The 21,269-nt window shown below is 41.3% G+C and overlaps 1 protein-coding gene across 2 annotated transcripts in view; it reads left to right on the top strand.

Annotated features, from left to right (window-relative positions):
- LOC124555548 (MAM and LDL-receptor class A domain-containing protein 1-like) overlaps nt 1-21,269 on the top strand; it is a 399,742-nt gene that overhangs the window by 249,357 nt on the left and 129,116 nt on the right. For both annotated transcript variants that reach the window (XM_047129504.1, XM_047129503.1), the window contains exons 9-10: nt 7,788-7,972; nt 17,909-17,993. In XM_047129504.1, the coding sequence (XP_046985460.1) occupies nt 7,788-7,972; nt 17,909-17,993 (270 nt within the window). The remainder of the gene's footprint in view (nt 1-7,787; nt 7,973-17,908; nt 17,994-21,269) is intronic.

Raw genomic sequence — 21,269 nt, forward strand, 5'->3', positions numbered from 1 at the left:
TTGTGTTGAAAATAACATTAGCTTATGTTTTAGAATGTCCCACAATATTTACTTTCATGAGCCTCGTAAGATTAAAATGTTATGTAACGACCAAAGGAGATCCATAATCTTCTCGCCATTACAGCAATAAAGAACGTATTCAGGAAATAAAGCGTATGAAATGAAACTGTAAATGTTCCTCAGAGTCCATGTGCCGAAGCGAGAATTCCTTTTGAAAACTGAAACCTGCGTGATGTGTAACGAGATCAGAAAGTTCATTTCTTGATAATGCAAATTTATATACGAATGTCTTAACATAGTGTTCTTCTGAATTCAAAATAGTAGAACGAAGGACAAAACGCAATTGTCAGCAGATGGTCGCATCGACGGTCCGTTATAAGAGCTTAAAGCCTGGGTCGTTACTTGGTTGCCAGATGGAAAAATAAAAAATTCGCTGGACGCTGTACGGAAATAACAATCATCATCAAAGCACTTCGTCGAAAACGTTTTTCTGTAGATAACAAAATAAACATCTTCTAAATCAATAGACTCCTGACGGAAATATGTAGCCAGAAGGAACATAAACTGGCAGCAGACATTCGAAGTACATTTTCACCTCCAAAGTTTACATCCTGCTTTGAAATAAAATGTACCTTAAATAAAGGAAATGAAGTTTCTTCTACCTGTTTTACAGGCCCAGTCTTAGGCAGTTTCATTCAGTAGACCAGCCTCCTATCCTGAATATACAAACATACATGTATTTGAATGTGCACCACACCAAGCAGGTCAACAACAATCTTGAGGCAAGATTCCTGTGTCTATTTTTCTATCAGTGCGCCTTTAATAAAGTGTTATGTAACGAAAAAAAGAATGTCAGCACATGGAACATAGGAGAGCAAATAAGATCTTCAGACGTCACAACAGATCACGAAATCACATTAGATGAAGGGAAAAAAACACAAAAGAAAAAATGGAACAAATAAGTTATAGTCCCATATCACCATTTGTTTTTGCAGTGATATTTTCAGGAAGTTTTTGAAGTTTTCGCTATATTTCTTCGGTGTTTGTTCCTTACCATGTTGATTCCACAAACGTTCCAACAAATCTAATTTATCAGACGTTTTTAGAGAGAATATTGCGTGAATTGTGTGTCCCATAATTCAGGTCGTAACATTTTTCTTTGTTTTGAGGTGGGGATTCCATTGTGGTATGATGGCGTCTGATACTGTGATGTGTTGCATAGCGACTGTTCATAGAACGCAGCATGTCTCTTGCTGCGTCGCAGATTATTCGAAACTTATGGCACACAAAACTGTGTCCAGTTGTATTCTCTTGCGCACACATGTCGCATTCACTTGATCGGATTAGGTGAACTGAAGAGAGTTTAGAGCTTGTCGGGATAGTGCGATTTACGACCTTGTACTATATTACACACTCGCTCTCAGGTAGAACCTTGGGCGCAAGATTTTTCCACAGTTTTCCAATTGAGCCGTGGCAGTCGCAGCTCCCATTTACTATTTATTTATGGAGATCCACGAAGTGCGGTAGTGATGTTGCCAAATTTGTTCCCTCTTGGTTTGCTGTGTAGAAGGTAACTGGTGTCGAGGTAAAACCAACCCACGAAGTCCAACGCAAAGCGGTTATCGTTGATTTGGATTGGGGTATCTAGTGATTATGGCCAGACTTTATTAAATAATGTTGCTGTTGGGGTGTAAAACATTTTTCAATTATTACTTTGGTGTATTTGATAGGACGATAGCAAGGATCAAACCCGAGCAAAGGCTGAGCAGTCTCTTGCGTTACCATCTCCGCTATGAGAAGAACTGAGACTAACCATATCTGGCGGCTAGCTTGAATTTGCGTGCACAGTGGCGTGATTGGCTAATGAACTCTGAAACGGTGCAACATATCGATTTTTTCTTAACAATTATTTCTCAGCACAACCTGCCCTGCAACAAACTTACAAGCTTTTCAGACTCTTTCTGACCAACCTGTTTTTTCAGGAGATGATGTGGTTTCTCGGCTTCATTAGTGATTAGATGATTACATGACTACCACACACCAGGGACCTGATAACAATGTCGATAACAGCACTTAATATTTAAAAATTCATTACAGTTACTACGTGCAGAGCAAACAAAACCCGTCCAATCTTGATTTATAGAACTTTTGCGTCTTTTGATTTAGCTGTGGGGTATGGTGTGTGTGTCCGCCAGACTATCGTGCCTGAACGTATTGAATGCAATGCACCGTAAGTGTATTATGCTGGTTACTGGACCTTTACGACCACATCCATTCCCAGGCTCTAAGTGAAAGGGTGCTGAACCAAAACGTCACATTGAGTGGCAGCTCTTCGCAGTGCGACAAGCATATGAAATATATTCCATACATCAGGCTTCTGTTTAACTAGCTGTTGGCCATCCAACCACTCTTTAGTAACGACCTGAAACCATCAAGCCACTTTGGGATTCGTGTAAAGAGGGGATACTACTATTTTACCTCAGGGTTGGAATAAATTACTACTTTGGATTCTTAGGAGGCCGCAGAATTCTTTTAAATTTGACAAATTTTAGGAATGTAAATTTTAGATCTGGCTTTCATAGTACTGTACACGAACTTTACAGTTTTAACATCACGTATTCAGATAACTCAAAACAGTATGACTGGCTGCTTTATGTTTTTTTCTGATCATATCTTCATGATTCATCTGTTCGGGTACTTCCACAGAGTACAAAGTTGCAGTGAGTAATTTTGCTAAGAGTTCCACAGTGAGCGCAGTTTGCGGTAATGGGCAATTTTGTTTTTCGCCAAGTCCACCTTTGAAGTAAATTTGTGTGGTAATGGATTTTTACTTTAGCCAACTCGAGAAACTGTTCTCCATTGATTTCTTGCATCAACTGAAAATTTGCACTAGAGTGTGGCACCTCAAGTCAATATAAAATAAAAGAATTGGGCATGCCAGGTGCAGAAATGCAGTTAAGTATATTATTAGATATACTGTAATTTCATCTCGTACTAGAGCACAGATAAACTGATAGCTGTTATCCTTTGTAGAACTTATTCTGATCATTTATCGTCTTTCATTCACACACTAACAAAGAAACGCCACGACGTTGGGATCACGGATTTACTTCAGGCTTTGCACACCTGTAGTAGGCCATTAAAGCAACTTAATGTGCAAGTAGTACGGTGCACTACCCTGGCAATTCCGAGAAAATCGCAAGAGACGTTTTATACGCCATGTAATTGATGTATCTGTGCGTAGGGGGCGTAAATTAGAGGCATGGTGGTCCAGAGGGTGTCGTTCGAGGTACGTAAGACGAACATTTATGAAGCGATGGTTCGACACGTGCTCAAACCTTCATGTTTGTAGTCCAAGTGTAAATTCTGTGATATTCAAAAAATTTGCACTAACGTCGATTTGCAGTAGGGTTTTGGAACACATACTGTATTCGAACATTATGAAGTTCCTCGAAGAAAACGATTTATTGGCACACAGTCAGCACGGTTTCAGAAAATATCGTTCTTGTGAAACACAACTAGCTCCTTATACTCATGAAGTAATAAGTTCTATCGACAGGGGATGCCAAAGTGGTTCCATATTTTTAGATTTCCAGAAGGCTTTCGACACCGTTCCTCACAAGCATCTTCTAACCTAACTGCGTGCCTACGGAGTATCGCCTCAGTTGTGCGACTGGATTCGTGATTTCCTGTCAGAAAGGTCACAGTTCGTAGTAATAGGCGGAAAGTGATCGAGTAAAACAGAAGTAATATCCGGCGTTCCCCAAGGAAGTGTTATAGGCATTCTGTTGTTCCTGGTCTATAGGAGACAATCTGAGTACCCGTCTTAGATTGTTTGCAGATGATGCTGTCATTTACCGTCTTGTAAAGTCATCAGATGATCAAAACGACTTGCAAAATGATTTAGATAAGATATCTGTATGGTGCGAAAAGTGGCAATTGACCCTGAATAAGAAAAGTGTGAAGTTATTCACATGAGTACTAAAAGAAATCAGCTAAATTTCGATTACGCGATAAGTCACACAAATCTGAAGGCAATAAATTCAATTAAATACTTAGGGATTACAATTACAAATAACCTAAATTGGAACGATCACATAGATAATATTGTGGGTAGAGCAAACCAAAGACTACGATTCATTGGCAGAACACTTAGGAGGTGCAACAGGTCTACTAAAGAGATTGCTTACACCACGCTTGTCCGCCCTATTCTGGAGTATTGCTGTGCGGTGTGGGACCCGCATCAGGTGGAACTGACGGATGACATCGAAAAAGTACAAAGAAGAGCAGCTCGTTTTGTGCTATTGCGAAATAGGGGAGATAGTGTGACAGCCGTGATACGTGAATTGGAGTGGCAATCATTAAAACAAAGGCGTTTTTCGTTCCGACGGAATATTCTCATGAAATTACAATCACCAGTTTTCTCCTCCGATTGCGAAAGAATTCTGTTGGCTCCCACCTGCATATGGAGAAATGATCATCACGATAAAATAAGAGAAACCAGGGCCCCGCACAGAAAAAATTAAGTGCTCGTTTTTCCCGCGTGCCGTTCGAGAATGGAACGGTAGAGAGAAGGTGGTTCATTGAACCCTCTGCCAGGCACTTTACTGTGAATAGCAGAGTAATCACGTAGATTAAATGTAGATACACTATTCATTCTTGCTACATTAGCAACGTCTCATCTCTACACAGGTTGACTGCCAAATGGGGACTGCCTCTGTGTCTGCAGCTCGAAGCGAGGTGCAAAGTAATTCCAGATACCTTAGCAGATTGCATGTATAAGGGATTTCGCAAATAACGACAAGCACCCATTTTCCGGAAATCTCTATGCGTTTCTTTACTCACTTGTTGATAATTATAAATATATTTGATCTAATAATTAAATTTAATTAAAAACAGTAATTAGTCATACAACACTAAATTCACTAAAACTTCGTACAAATACACGTGGTTTTTTGAATTATATTACTTCTCAAATGTCATGTAAATTAAATAATATAGCCAGTGATGAAAATAATATGCATTGAAAATTAACAATGAGTGGGAGTGGAAGCGTCGCTATAAACACGTTCGTTTTACAAAGCTCGAACGCTAACCACTTCATCACCATGAACTGTAACATGCATCACCTACCCACAGATACATCAGTTATATAACCGACGCGTAAAACTTCTCGTGCAATTTTGTCGGAATTGCCAGAGTAGTGCACCTTACTACTTGCACATTGTGTTGTTTTAATGGCCTACGAAAGGTGTACAAATTTTGAAATTAATCCATGATCCGAACGTCGTGGCCTCCTCCTGTAAGATTAAAAACAAAAGAAAACATAAAATGGCAACTGTGTTAGTAATCATCTCAGGGTTGCTTTGGTGGATGTTGGTTATTACTGTGAGCCAAACAGAGCATTGTCAGATGTACTTTTACTTGTTTGCTTTAGTGTATCAGTCAGTGCTTGCTGACATGCTGACATGGTCAGTGGTTGTGCATGTGTTTTGGCAGGCAGCATATCTGGATGACTGTCAGCTGTGTGCCTATGACAAGACTGGACCTCTGGCATTAGTGACAATGGTTCCCACTGCGTCTGTCCTCATATACAGAGCTCTGAGTGACCTGCAGGCCCAGCACCAAAACGTTCTACGCTCGGAGTACATTTCTCTGGGCGTAGCCTATACACACACCTGACTAGTCAGTTCAGATAATTTGTTGCTGTTGCACAACGCCCCCTTTTCCCGCACTCTCGCTAAGAAAGTTCCTTTCTAAAGATGTTCCTGCGTTATCTTGAGTAATTTTTAATTTGAAAGTATCTGGAAACTCTGTGTACCGTTGAGTCGTAAATTTTGCTGAGTTCCTTCGACTCTGTCTTCACCTGTACTACTATCTTGATCTACAGACGAAAACTTGTACTGTGTGCCAGTATTTTCTGTTTGACTACAAGACTTGCACTGTCTAGTACGATCTGGGGCAGCATTGCCCAGTTAAATGCTTCTTCTCCCTATCCGGAATAGGTTTCTTGTCCTCTTATACAGAAATATCAGTTATAACTGATCGGGAAACCACATGAGCGGATGAGGTGTTGCAAAGGGTTTCAGTTTCACATCTCCTCCGATTTTCTTATCCCACTACTTATATCCCTCCCCCACTCTTGTAGCAGCCAAAATAGTCCAGAATATGCAAGACTCTTGTCTTGCTACAACAGCGGGGAGGGGGAGTTGTATTTTGCTATATACCGGGCGTTTTGCCTGTAGGAGTGATACAGTTGAAGAATGTGCATTCCAGATTTGCTGTCACTCTGTTTAATCAGGTTGTGCAGAAACGGGAGTTAGAAGCACTGGTGCTAATGGACAACAAGCTTCATAAAACAAAATTAACAGTCTAACATGGCATCCCTACTTCTGGCTACTGGTAACAGAGATTGGATGAAGTCACACTCATCTTCATCCCCCCCCCCCTCTCCCATAGCGCTGTCGGAAACTTCAAGCTCACCTCGTTGAAAACGTGTAAGGGAGAGATGCCTTTTCTAGGAGCGCTTCCACCATTTCTTCCTCAAATCAAGATAGCCAGATACAGTTTAATGGCTCTCTTCCAGGATGACAGTTCATTGCCTTAACAACAGTGCCATCAAGTCCGACCAAAAATTATAAAGATTTTCTTGCCATAACAGCAGGGGAGAGAGGTTGCATTTCGCTACATGGCAGGCGTATGAGGATAAGGGGAGAGAAACAAGCTGAATAAGCAGCCAAAGGTGCCCTTAGAAGTGACCTAACTGAAGAATGTGACTTTCACTGGCAGATTACAATCCCTCTGTTTGACCAGGGTAAGAGACAGCAAGCGCCATATAGTGAAATTAACAATCTAACCATGACATTCCTAGTTCTGTTCGCAGAGATCGGATAAAATCACTCACACTTGGCTCCATATGGAACAATGCCCCCTCGTTCAGTGGTATGGGTAAATTTAAGCTAACCTAGTTGAGAAAAGATAGGGGAAAGAAGCCTTATCAAAGGAACCTTCCCATTACATGTTTTAAATTACTTGCAAAAATCACAGAAGCTCAAGTCAGGATAGCCAGATAGATTTCAGCTGCTTTCTTCTAGCACACAAGTTCATTGTCTTAACAGCAGTGTCATCAAGCCCATCCAAATGGTATTATTCAAAAAGTAAACAGAACTTGTTCCTCCTCGTAGATAGCAAACAATTCATCATAGTGTATTAACACACTTTTTTATAGTTTCGTCTTATATTACATTAATGGACTCTCAGAATAAGTTCCAGACAATCTTTCAGTATCTCGGTTTATTAAAATGGAACACAATAAATTTCTAGTGCTAACGGCCCTGCCGCAGTGGTAACACCTGTTCCCCTCAGATCACCAAAGTTAAGCGCTGTAGGTCTTGGCTAGAACTTGGATGGGTGACCGTCCGGTCTGCCGATCGCTGTTACTAAGCGGGTTGCACTCAGCCCTTGTGAGGCCAATTGAGGAACTACTTGATTGCGAAGTAGCGGCTCCGGTCACGAAACTAACAACGGCCAGGAGAACGGTGTTCTGAGCATATGCGCCTCCATATCCGCATCCAGTGACGCCTGTGGGCTGAGAATGACACGGCGGCCGGTCGGTACCGTTGGGGTTTCAAGGCCTGTCCGGACGGAGTTTAATTTTGAACTTTTACTGTTGGGGAGGAGGGTGAGGGGAATTAAATACTGAAGTTGTTGAGTGTTTTTTTCTGTATTACGATGACATGTATTTGTTCTCTGTTAACAAAGTCTTGCTCTTTCTATTATTCTTATAGGGCCTGACTCTCCAAAATGCCTTCGATTTTGGACACACATGTACGGGAATGGTATCGGAACGCTAAGTGTGATTCTCAGCGACGCACGTGAGGGCCAAGAGAAACTGTTGTGGAGCCTGTCAGGTGAGGCGGGCAATGCCTGGTATCAGGCGGAAGTTCCCATTTCGTCACTCAATCCTTACAAGGTACTGTAACCTCTCACTATAATGTTACCAGCACTGCAGCTAATACACGGTCCAGTCACATTAATCTGACCACCGCATATGCTAGACGTCAACGTTCAATAAACCATTCACTGACGGCAGGTGGCAGCACAAGCGCTGGAGGACATATCACGAGCGTCGGAGAGATGCGGGAAACAGTGCACTCGTTGACGAAATGCGGAAACGTAGCTACACTACTGGCCGATGAAACTGCTACACCACGAAGATGACGTGCTACCGACGCGAAATTTAACCGACAGGAAGAAGATGCTGTGATATGCAAACGATTAGCTTTTCAGAGTATTCACAGAAGGTTGGCGCAGGTGGCGACACCTACAACGCGCTGACATGAGGAAAGTTTCCAACCGATTTCTCATACATAAACAGCAGTTGACCGGCGTTGCCTCGTGAAACGTTGTTGTGATGCCTCGTGTAAAGAAGAGAAATGCGTACCATCACGTTTCCGACTTTGATAAAGGTCGGATTGTAGCCTATCGCGATTGCGGTTTATCGTATCGCGACATTGCTGCTCGCGTTGGTCGAGATCCAATGATTGTTAGCAGAATATGGAATCAGTGGGATCAGGAGGGTAATAACGGAACGCCGTGCTGGATCCCAATGGCCTCGTATCACTAGCAGTCGAGATGACAGGCATCTTATCCGCATGGCTGTAACGGATCGTGCACCACGTCTCGATACCTGAGTCAACAGATGGGGACGTTTGCAAGACAACAACCATCTGCACGAACAGTTCGACGACGTTTGCAGCAGCATGGACTATCAGCTCGGCGACCATGGCTGCGGTTACCCTTGACGCTGCATCACAGACAGGAGCGCCTGCGATGGTGTACTCGACGACGAACCTGGGTGCACAAATGGCAAAACGTCATTTTTTCGGATGAATCCAGGTTCCGTTTACAGCATCATGACGGTCGCATCCGTGTCTGGCGACATCGCGGTGAACGCACATTGGAAGCGTGTATTCGTCATCGCCATAGTGGCGTATCACCCGGCGTGATGGTATGGGGGTTACACGTCTCGGTCACCTCTTGTTCGCATTGACGGCACTTTGAGCAGTGTACGTTACATTTCAGATGTGTTACGTCCCGTGGCTCTACCCTTCATTCGATTCCTGCGAAACCCTACATTTCAGCAGGATAATGCACGACCGCATGTTGCAGGTCCTGTGCGGGCCTTTCTGGTTACAGAAAATGTTCGTCTGCTGCCCTGGCCAGCACATTCTCCAGATCTCTCACCAATTGAAAACGTCTGGTCAATGGTCGCCGAGCAACTGGGTCGTCACTATATACAAGTCACTATTCTTGATGAACTGTGGAATCGTTTTGAAGCTGCATGGGCAGCTGTACCTGTACACGCCATCCAAGCTCTGTTTGACTCAATGCCCAGGCGTATCAAGGCCATTATTACGGCCAGAGGTGTTTCTTCTGGGTACTGATTTCTCAGGATCTATGCACCCAAGTTGCGTGAAAATGTAATCACATATCAGTTCTAGTATAGTATATTTGTCCAATGAATACCCGTTTATCATCTGCATTTCCTCTTGTTGTAGCAATTTTAATGGCCAGTAGTGTATTTATCTGACGTCCAGAAAGATATAATCATTATCTTCCAGGGTGGAACCATTTCCGAAACGACTAAGTTTGTAAATTTTTCGCGTGCCGCCGTGGCCAACGTATACCGTGCGTAGCAAAATGGCGCTATTCAAAACTGGCTCCGAGGCAACTGTGGCGCACCACGGGCCATAGATGGTAGGTGTGAACTACGGCTGCGAAGATGCGTATGGGCGAATGGACGTGGAACTGTGGAACAACTGACCGTCCAGATGAACCAAGGTACTACCAACAGCGTTTCACCAACGACCATGCAGCGAACTTCGCTGCGTATGGACCTCTGAAGCAGGCGCCTGGTTCACACCTATGTTGACTGCTGTTCATCAACGACGAAGGTTGGAATTTGCGCGCCAGTATCGCAACTGGACGTCCACTGACTGGCGACAGGTGGCCTTTTCAGGTGAATTACGTTTTATGCCTCATCGGACAGAAGGCCGTTGGCGTGTACGACGTTAAAACGTCTGACAGCAATCAAGGAGGGAGCTTTGTGGTCTGGGAATATTTCCGTGGTCTTCCGTGGGTGATCTCGTCATTATGGAAGGCACAACGGATCAACACAAGTATGTATCTATCCTTGGAGACCATGTCCACCCCTACGCACAGTGTTTTTCCTCGGCACGATGGCATCTACCTCCAGAACAATGCAACACGTCACACTGCTCGCAGTGTACGTGTGTGAGTCAGAGAGCATCAGGATTAGTTCACCGTACCCCCTGGCCACCAAACTTCCCAGATTTAAACTCAATCGAGAATCTGTGGGGCCATCTCGATCGAGCTGTTCGCGCCATGAGTCATCCACCGAGAAACCCAGCACAGCTAGCCATGCCACTGGAGTCGGCTTGGCTCCGCAGCCCTCTCTGTGGATAACATCGGAAGTTCACTGAGGCTTTCTGCGGATGATGCTGTGGTATATCGAGAGGTTGTAACAATGGAAAATTGTACTGAAATGCAGAAGGATCTGCAACGAATTGACGCATGGTGCAGGGTATGGCAATTGAATCTCAATGAAGACAAGTGTAATGTGCTGTAAATACATAGAAAGAAAGATCCCTTATCATTTAGCTACAATATAGCAGGTCAGCAACTGGAAGCAGTTAATTCCATAAATTATCTGGGAGTAGGCATTAGGAGTGATTTAAAATGGAATGGCCATATAAAATTAATCGTCGGTAAAGTAGATGCCAGACTGAGATTCATTGGAAGAATCCTAAGGAAATGCAATCCGAAAACAAAGGAAGTAGGCTACAGTACACTTGTTCGCCCACTGCTTGAATACTGCTCACCGGTGTGGGATCCGTACCAGATACGGTTGATAGAAGAGATAGACAAGATCCGACGGAGAGCAGCGCGCTTCGTTACAGGATCATTTATTAATCGTGAAAGCGTTACGGAGATGATAGATAAACTTCAGTGGAAGACTCTGCAAAAGAGACGCTCAGTAGCTCGGTCCGGGCTTTTGTTGAAGTTTCGAGAACATACATTCACCGAGGAGTCAAGCAGTATATTGCTCCCTCCTACGTATATCTCGCGAAGAGACCATGAGGATAAAATCAGAGAGATTAGAGCCCACACAGAGGTATACCGACAATCTTTCTTTCCACGACCAATACGAGACTGGAATAGAAGGGAGAACCGATAGATGTACTCAAGATACCCTCCGCCACACACCGTCAGGTGGCTTGCGGAGTATGGATGTAGATGTAGATGTACCTTCCAGAACCTCACCAGTCTCTTCCTTCACGTCTCGCAGAGGTCGGCGCTGCAAAAGGTTGTTATTCAGGCTTTTAACAGGTGGTCACATTAATGTGACTGGACAGTGCATAACTTCTGTAATATTCTTGACAGTTACACTAGTTTCGGTTTTAAGTATTCCAAATTCATATGTTTGACTGGAAGGTGATTTGTGTCGCTTACATCGGTTTGTTCTCTAACTCACAGTACATTTTTGCAACAAAAAGGTTCAGAATTACAGGCTCCGCTACGCAAGCAGTAATCTACATGTTTTTAGAAACCTAAATCATTTACGAAAAGTTCTAGTGTTACCGATAGGACTCGTATCAATGTACGAGAGTGGTTTGAAAAGTTCTCGGAATCACCGCGAGAGGTCAGCGCTAGCGCAACGAGTTGTTCACGTGATATTAATTGGACTGTTGCCTGTAAAAACGTGCTACGTCAGTGCTCTTGGAAGAGAGCTGTGGCGGTAAGGTGGCTCTGTTGTTGTTCCCGCGTAGCCGGCCGGAGTGGCCGAGCAGTTCTAGGCGCTACAGTCTGGAACCGCGAGACCGCTACGGTCGCAGATTCGAATCCTGCCTCGGGCATGGATGTCTGTGGTGTCCTTAGGTTAGTTAGGTTTAAGTAGTTCTAAGTTCTAGCGGACTGATGACCTTAGAAGTTAAGTCCCATAATGCTCAGGGCCATTTTGTTCCCAAGTACTGATTTGCGAAGATGGAAGAAATCGAGATTTCAGCAGTGATTAAGTATTTCGTAAAGAAAGGTATGAAATCAAAGGACATTCATGCCGATTTCAAGAATACACTGGGTGACTCTGCTCCTTCATATTCAACTGTTGCTAACTGGACAAATGGATTCAAATTTGGTCGGAAGAGCTTAGATGATGACCCGCGCAGTGGTGGGCCGAAATGTGTCACTCACTACTCCAGAAATAATTGCAAAAGTGTACAAAATGTTCATGGAGGATTACCAATTGAAAGTGCGTGATATTGCTCACGCTTGCCAGATGTCATCTGAAATGGTATATCACATTTTAACTGAAGAATTAGAAATTTCGCGTCACTAGGGCCTCCCGTCGGGCAAACAGTTCGCCAGGTGCAAGTCTTTCGATGTGACGCCACTTCGGCGACTTTGCGCGTCGATGGTGACGAAATGATGATGATTCGGACAACACAACACCCAGTCCCTGAGCGGAGAAAATCGCCGACCCACCCAGGAATCGAGCCCAGGCCCTTAGGATTGACATTCTGTCACGCTGACCATTCAGCTACCAGGGGCGGACAAGAATTACAAATGATAAAATTATGTGCAAGATGGGTGCCGCGACTCTTGCGCGCCCGCACATATGTGAAGTTGTCACGGCAAAATTGCATGAACTAAGGCATGAATTGTTGCCACACCCGCCTTATTCACTTGATATGGCTCCGTTGGATTTCCATCTCTTCCCAAAACTGAAAATTCTTCTTGGTGGACGAAGATTTACTTCAGACGATGAATTGATAGCTGGAATGGCCGAGCGGCTCTAGGCGCTTCAGTCTGGAACCGCGCGACCGCTACGGTCGCAGGTTCGAATCCTGCCTCGGGCATGGATGTGTGTGATGTCCTTAGGTTAGTTAGGTTTAAGTAGTTCTAAGTTCTAGGGGACTTATGACCTCAGATGTTAAGTCCCATAGTGCTCAGAGCCATTTGAACTATTTTGATAGCCAGAGTTGACAACTATTTTGCAGGTCTAGACGAAACCAATTTTCGAGATGGGGTCAAGGCACTGGAACATCGTTAGATCAAGTGCATTAATCTAGAAGGAGACTACATTGAAAAATAAAAAAAGTTTTACTGATGTAAGGACTTCTTTTCTATTCCGTTCCGAGAACTTTTCAAAACACCCTCGTACAAAAGTTACCAACTACCCTTGAATTTCTACGAATTGGCCTGATTGTTTGAAAAAAGATCTAGACATAAAAGTGGAGGTAGTTTATCAACTTTTGACCATTGTAGAAAAGTTGCATCACGGAACAGCTCACTGAATACATACATTTCTGTCTGCTGTAGCGACTGTGGCCTTGCTGACCTTGCTCGGAGTCTAGAAAAATCTAAAATTTTAAAATTAATTACGTAAAAACTCTGTAGTTTCGGTATACAAGGTTAGTGACTAACAACTAACATCAGTGCCAGCGTACTAGTACCCAATATGGATAAATTTCAGTGATAAAGAGAACCGACACGTAATCCAGTAGTCTCAAAGGGAAATGGCATGTTCTAGTTCAGTAGTATAATATTCAAGAACTGCAGATTGTCCAAGAAAGAACTTATTTTGAACACACTTCTACGACATACGGTTAGAAAACTATAGCGCGTATAGTTTTTCCCAACAGAATTTACGAAAATGTACTGAGAAGCACAACAATAACAATCATACTTTTGTTTTTTGGACGTGTAACTGAGGAAATTACGAAGTAGTAAAAGTTATTTCAGTTGGCATAAAGCTCTAGGAAATAGTGTTAAATAAGGTCTTTCTCGCTCTGTTAACCTAGCTGGAAACAATTTTGCAGTAGCTCGGCAAAGGCATCAGAGACACAATATACATTCTAAGACACAAAAAAAAGAAAAACCAAAAAAGCGTGAAGAAATTATCCGAATGGGACAGAAGTCGGTAGATCTGAAGATCTGAGGTATGTACAGTCAAATAAATGATTACAGTTTTAGAAAAATCGGATGATTTATTCAAGAGAAATATCTTCACAAACTGAGCAAGTCAATAAAGGATTGGGCCATTCGGACCCTTATGCAGAGAGTTGTTCGGCTTGGCATTGATTGATAGAGTTTTTATATGTCCTCCTGAAGGATATCGTGGAAGAATTTTGTCCAATCGGCGCGTTCAGCTGGGGACAGAACCCGTTTCTTTTGTTTTAGAGTGTGTATTGTAACAAAGGTAATGGTACAGGTATGTGTAAAGAAACATGATATATAGCTAGTATTTAATAATTTCCAGAAAGCCATTGATCGTGTGCACCGATCATTAATAGGGCGGCCTCCGAGAGCATAAAATTTCTCTGGGTATTATCTAGAGGTTTTTGTAAATGTGTTTAAGTATGCCCAGAGGGACCATAAGAAAGCATTCATGCCAGCGCTGGCGTACATCAAGGTAGCTCTCTTGTGCAACGCAATCATAAATTGCCTGATTTTCCAAAATCCTGTAGGAATCTTTCATGAACCACTGACGTAACGCTAATAAACGTCGCACACTCCCTTGTGACAGTGAATTGACCACTAGGAGCAAACTTAATGTATTCAAAGCAGTCAGTCGACCAGCAGTTATGCATAGCAGTGAGATGAGGTTGATGAAGAAGATACTTGAGCGAAGGATGTGTGTGTTGCGCCTTTTATCTGGAACTGCCATGAGGACAAAATCACCAGCGGCTGCATAAGCAATATTTTTAAATAACAATAATTACAGAAAGGTTTACTCAATGCAGACTGAAATGATGCTACGACGTCTTGTGTGCGGCGAGGAAAAACAAAATGCTCTCCGTCGCTACGAGTAAAAGACATAAAGGCAGACTCTGCCTACTCAGTTGAGCTGTGTCAAAAAGACATGGAAAATAAGAATGAGTCGAACAGGTTGCATACCAGTAAAAAAAATGACGTCGCAATATGTCAGGAAAGAGAAAGATGTCAGGTGTACAACAGTTAAAATCTTTCCATATTTGACGAACATGAGAAGCTTGCGAAAGTGAATGTGGTTTTTGTAGTATATGTACGAGAACTTGATGGACTTTTTCCTGTCATTATGATTTTCTTATCAAGACGTGTTACAAAACAACAATAGTCTCCTTTTAGTCTCACTGAAGATCCAAATAGCTGAATTTTCGTGTAAGATCATAGGACACCTCACTTGCATTCGAACGACCATTGTTTTCTGAAGAACACGATTCCAGGGTAATGTGCTGGTCATATCTAACTAAAGGGCTTTGTTGATTGTCTGTAACATTTGACGATCTCTATGAATACATCTTGGGAGTTTCATTTGCAGGGATACACAGAAGTGAAGGTTTTCTTCCAAACACTGTTTCTTTTTATTTATTTATTTTTTTTAAGCAGATATGAGACTCTGAACGCCATTCCTATGATAGTGACCATTTGATTAGTGTATGGTCATAAATGGACTTATTTTGTGAGATTTAGATACTTACTCCACGTAACTGTAACTCTTTTTACGAAAAGTGGTGTTAGCCGCTGTTACGGGAGATATTAGATTCATTTCATTGCTTTTCGTTTGCATTTATTACGAAGCCTTATATGGCGCTGCTCTGAGCAGAATTATGGAACTGAAGGAGATTTTCTAGCAAATCGGATCAGATGACAAGGAACGACAACACGCACAAGTTAACGCACGAATGACTTATATTCTCAGTATATGAAAGATAGGCTATAAGATGACGATAATCGAAATGTTTTCTGAGATCTCTCTTTCGTAGACTGTCAGTCAATTTTGGACTTAAATTTGATCCATAACTATAGGTATACTTCATTAATAAATTACAGAACAATACGTTAGCATCAGTGACCGCTATTGTCCGACCCTTTTCAAAAGTCACATCAATCTTCAAAAGCCGTACTTGTGCAACAAAGTTCTTCATAGTTATTGTAAGCAGCCAATCACCAAAGAGATCATAGATTTATAGTGGTACGGATGTCATTACTTAAAGTTTTTAGTTTTTTTAAACAAAAACAGCTTAATTTTAATGTCTTCCTTTTGTAGAAATTTATGCCACAATCAGTGATTTTTGTAAATGCAGATATCAAACTAGATGAGTAACCTTCATTCAGTAGATGGCAGGAAATATGTCAGACCAATCTGTGATGATTTTTTCATTCGGTACGAACTCGTCCAAGAGCAACACAGAGCTGTTTGCAAAATGACGTGCAAAATGTTTTTCTCACTGCTGCAGTTTATCTGAAATGTAAAGTTATAGATCTGTTTCTTCTTTAGGAAAACATTTCGTTTTTCGACATTTGATGTTTCCTTGCTATTCCATAATGTAAGATTCAGTTTTGCACTCTGAAATGTAAATTAATTTAGAGATTCGATTCGAGAATCAGTATTTATTGACTCCATAACGTAAAACTTTTGCATGATGACTAAATAAAGCTGGAAGAACTACTTTGTGTTAAATTGTAATAAGACGAAGATTTAACATTACAACCCCTGTAAGAAGTTTTTATCCGTTCATGTGATAGACGAACTAAACGGTAAGAATACCGCATACATACAAAATCGAAGTGAGCACTGGACGTAATTAATGTGACAAATTCAAGAGAAATACAGTAGTTTATCACGGGTGAGATGTAAATGTTTATAAAGAAAAACTGTAATAAAAATCTTGCAAAAATCTCGAAAAAATATGAACAAGGAGAAACAAATAAGTCAAGAAATAATTTCACGCATTTAGGAGAATCTATTACGCTTTCTACTTTTATAGTAATTAAGTTTATACCAGTTAGACTTACAGTACTAAGTATTGCGTATAATACGACCAGTCTTCAGAGAATATTTCGTATTTTGCAGAAATTATGAAAAACTGCTTTGTGAATAGGGTCTCGTTACCAGTCGCAATAAAAGGTGATTTTATTCAACACATGATCCGTTTCGGGTTTCTGCCCATCTTCAGGTGGTTTACATTCAGGTGTGTGTTTCTACACTCAGTGTCTGACATTATTGTTTAAATCAGAAACAAGTAATGTGATGTTGACTAAATAGTCACAAATGAAACATCTGGAAGTGGCTAAGCGACATTTGTTGCAAAATGTTGCAATACTTACATACAGCTGGAGTATCCATATTGTTTTCAGATTACATTTATCATATTTTTGTTCAAAAATATTTCGTTTTTTTATTCGTTATTAGTCACCATGCTAATTATTGGAGCTTCCATATTATGTCTGAAGTTACCAATATCTTAAGTGATACTACTTTGTCAAATACATAATATGGGAGCACTGATAATTAGGATGGTGACTAATATGCAGTTAACGAATAAAAAACGAAATATGTTTGCACAAAAGTGTGACAAATGCAATGTGAAAATGATATGGATACACCAGCTTTGCGTAAGAGCTGTAATATTTTGCAAGTTGCTTAGCCACTTCCAAATGTTTCATTTGTGTCTATTTAGTCATTATCACATTATTTGTTTTTTATTTAGTCCATGATATCCAACACTGAATATGGAAACGTATACTTGAGTGTAAACCGCCTGAAGATGGCACAAGTCCAAAACGGGTTGTGTGTTAAATAAAATCAACTCCTTTAGTGACTAATTGCGGTTATTATTCTACACCCTGTAAAGGAAGAGTCACGGAGTTCACCTGCATCCATTATGTATAAAATACATGCTTTGTGAATGGTATAATGGCACTATATCACGAATAGGAAATGATTTGATGTTAAAAGAATGAATTTTGCAAAAAAATATTAGTGTATGTACTGTTATTAGTGTAAAAAAGTTCAGCATGGCACAAAATTTATTGTACTGAAGTTGAAAATTTCTTACTACAGATAATATTTGCTGGTAAAGTTGGTCGCAACAGCCTGGGTGACATCGCTCTGGATGACGTCTCGCTTACACCTGGCAGCTGTCCAAGTAAGGCACTGGGCTATTATTCTCACATTAAATGCATTAACTTTTCCTAGGCCACAAGGCGATAAAGATAGACGTGTAGTACTATAGCAGACACAATGCCTTTATTATTTTTACAGTACTGACTAAAACATGATAATGATAGCAAGAAAAACTTTTATTGGAAAAGTTATAATATTCGTCGTTCTAACGCTTAAATTAAATTATTTGGATGACTGTAAAATTTTAGATCAAATATTCTTGTATTCTGAGTTCCAACTTTATATGCAGAGTAAAATTAACTTCCCCTACATGATCGTACAATATTTCTGTATGAAACTCCGTGGTTTGGATTTTTCACAATAATGCTTTTATCCATTATGGATGAACAACACTGCCACAGTGATGAATAAAGGTATCTTGAAATTATTGCAACTCATCGCCATTTGTTTATTGTTGAATTCTTTTATTATTTCATTACCGGTTTCGAACCGCCTAGTGAGTTATCATCTGATGGTACATATGTATTGACTGTCTGCAGCAGTGTGGGAGTCCTGTAGCTGTGGCAAGATGTACAAACGTATCCGTTTGTTGTATGCTGGTGTACACAGTATTCTGGAAAACGTAATGAATGTTTCCCAGTGACGTTCAATGTACTGCACTCTACACACTTAGCTACAGGGTACACGTTCCACTTGCTTTACAAAACGTAAACAAACCATACATCTTGCCACAGCTACATGGCACCCACACTGCTGCAGACAATCAGTAAATATGTCCCATCTGATGATGAATTGCTAGGTGGTTAGAAACTGGTAATGGGATAATAAAAGAATTGAAGAACAAGACAGAAGGCGGTTGGTTGCAGTAATTTGAAGATACCTCTCATAATAATGTTAGTAAGGGGGCAAGACAGATTCTGAGCCATCTTGTGGGTTGCCTACATCAGGGGCACGTATGCACTCAGGGCAAACCTGCACCTTATGTAGGCAACCCACAAGATGGCTCAGAATCTGTCTTACCCCCCTACTAATGTTTTAGGATCTTCTTGCCCTCTAAGTATTTAGCTATGGTGCAGGCTGTTGCAATGCCCGTTTCTTCCTCAGTCTTCCGATGTCACTTTTTTCGCATCTGTTACAGATGTTCACACTATCCTCTATTATTGCCATTTTATTATTCAGTGGTTCCGTTTTAATTTCTTGTTTTAGTATCCACATTTAGCAACTAGTGCAACAAAGTAGATTTCAGCATTTATTCTTATTATTAAAAAAAAAACTTTGAAAATAGCTGCTAAGGCTCACTGACCGTGTCAAAGTTATATTAGAACAAATAAGCCCTTGGTCACAAATATTAAGTTAAAATTGACCAGGTTTCGACGCTACTATGAGTGTCGTCTTCAGAATTAGACTAACTGTTCTAAAACATATTAGGTATATAATACATTAATAAAATAAAGTTTGTACTGACTGGAAAAAGATGCAGTAATTACGAGTCACATATTAAAAAAGATCTAAGCCAGAAAGGCGACATCATGAATAGTTGTGCGATGAGCCGCTAAGGGCTGCTCGTACTGTGAACAAGGGTTGCAACAAGACTTATTATTGATTTACATCCAACTACATACGAATAGCACACAAAAAACAATCGGCCAATGCCAAAGAAACTTTGCAGTTACGTCACAATATCACTTCAAGTTGTTCAGTCCATTATTTCAGGCTTACAAACATGTAAACAACACTTGTGATAGTAAGGGAAAAAATTACATTTGCTGTTGGTATTGTAATCTTAGGATATTATTAGAAGATATGAATTTAATGTTACAACATTGACATATTCATTGAAGATACTGAAACAAAAAATTTGTTAATGCTGAAAAATGAGTTGGACGTATGAACAGATCTAAAAACCGGAAATGCAGAAGCACCAGAACTGACCATGAGGAGAAAGAGACAAAAACATTCGACACAATAATACATTGTAATATGCTGGCATTAAGAGATTCGTGAAATGATGGTGGTGCTTATCACTGTAGAAAAAGGGAAAGAGCAAGCTGACTCTGAATCTACGGGAGCGTTCAATAACTAATGTAACACTTTTTTTTGTCGGCCAGTTTAGGTTGCTAAATGCAGCATTTGTTGTGAGATATCATGGAATATTCCCGCTGCAGCGTCTAAAGTTTCACGAAGCTCCAATAGGTGGCGACTCTATAAGTCGGCTTCAAATTGGCGTCTGTAACTGAGGTATGCCATTGAGTTTCTTTTGGCTGTAAACCAAAGCATCGCAGATGTTCATAGGCGCTTGCAGAGTGTCTGGAGAACAGGCAGTGAACAAAAGCACTGTGAGTCGTTGAGCGAGACATCTGTCATAATAGCAACAAGGTCGCGCAAACCTGTCCAGTTCCCCGTGTGCCTGCTGCCTCACACAGCTGTGACTCCTGCAATGCTGGACTTCAGCGTGTTCATCACCATAAAAATGCAAACGAACTTCCCTTCATGACAAAGCAACGCCTGACACAGGTCTGCGCACCTGGGAGGAGCTCAGAAGATTTCAGTGCAGTGTTGTTCCTCATCCGCCATACATCCAGGATCTCGCACATTCCGACTTCCATGTGTGTGGCCCAATGAAGGATACACTCCGCGGGAAGCAATACGAGGATGATGGGGAGATTATTAATGCAGCCGGACGTTGGCTCCGACGTCGATCAGTAGACTGGTAGCACACAGGCATAGTGGCCCACCAAGTAAGGTGGCGTAAGGCCGTCACATTCAAGGGAGATTATGTTGAAAACTACGGTTTTGTAGCTCAGAGTGTGGGGAATAATGTCGTGTATCGTAATCCAAAATAAAATCAATTTGCTTTCAGAAAAAAGATATGTTGCATTACTTATCGAAAATTCCTCGTAATTTAGCGTAATAGTTTCTTAAAAGTATATCTGACTAAAATAGCAGGTTGCGGAGCAGAGAGAGAGAGTATGGACGCACGTCAGTTTTGAATGTCGTGTGCAGTGGAATTAAATGTGGCAAATACATTCGGATAATACTACTTGCGAGAAGAGAGATTACACCAACAAGATGTCAACTTTAGTCGATAATTGTAACGACAGTTCTCACTAATTACGTTTCTGTGAGAACTGATTGCATTCTGTGTCTACTATAAACATCTGCAGGAGGCTGCAGCGTCGGTTTAGAGTAGGCAGACTGCTCAACTTGTCGAACGACTCGGCGAGCTGATACCGTAGCTAAGGCAGTGCACTTGTATTTGTGGAGAGCGGTGCTCAAATCAGTGTCACGCAATCCTGAT

Source organism: Schistocerca americana, chromosome X, assembly GCF_021461395.2.
Source record: "Schistocerca americana isolate TAMUIC-IGC-003095 chromosome X, iqSchAmer2.1, whole genome shotgun sequence".
NCBI classification, from domain to species: Eukaryota; Metazoa; Arthropoda; class Insecta; order Orthoptera; family Acrididae; genus Schistocerca; species Schistocerca americana.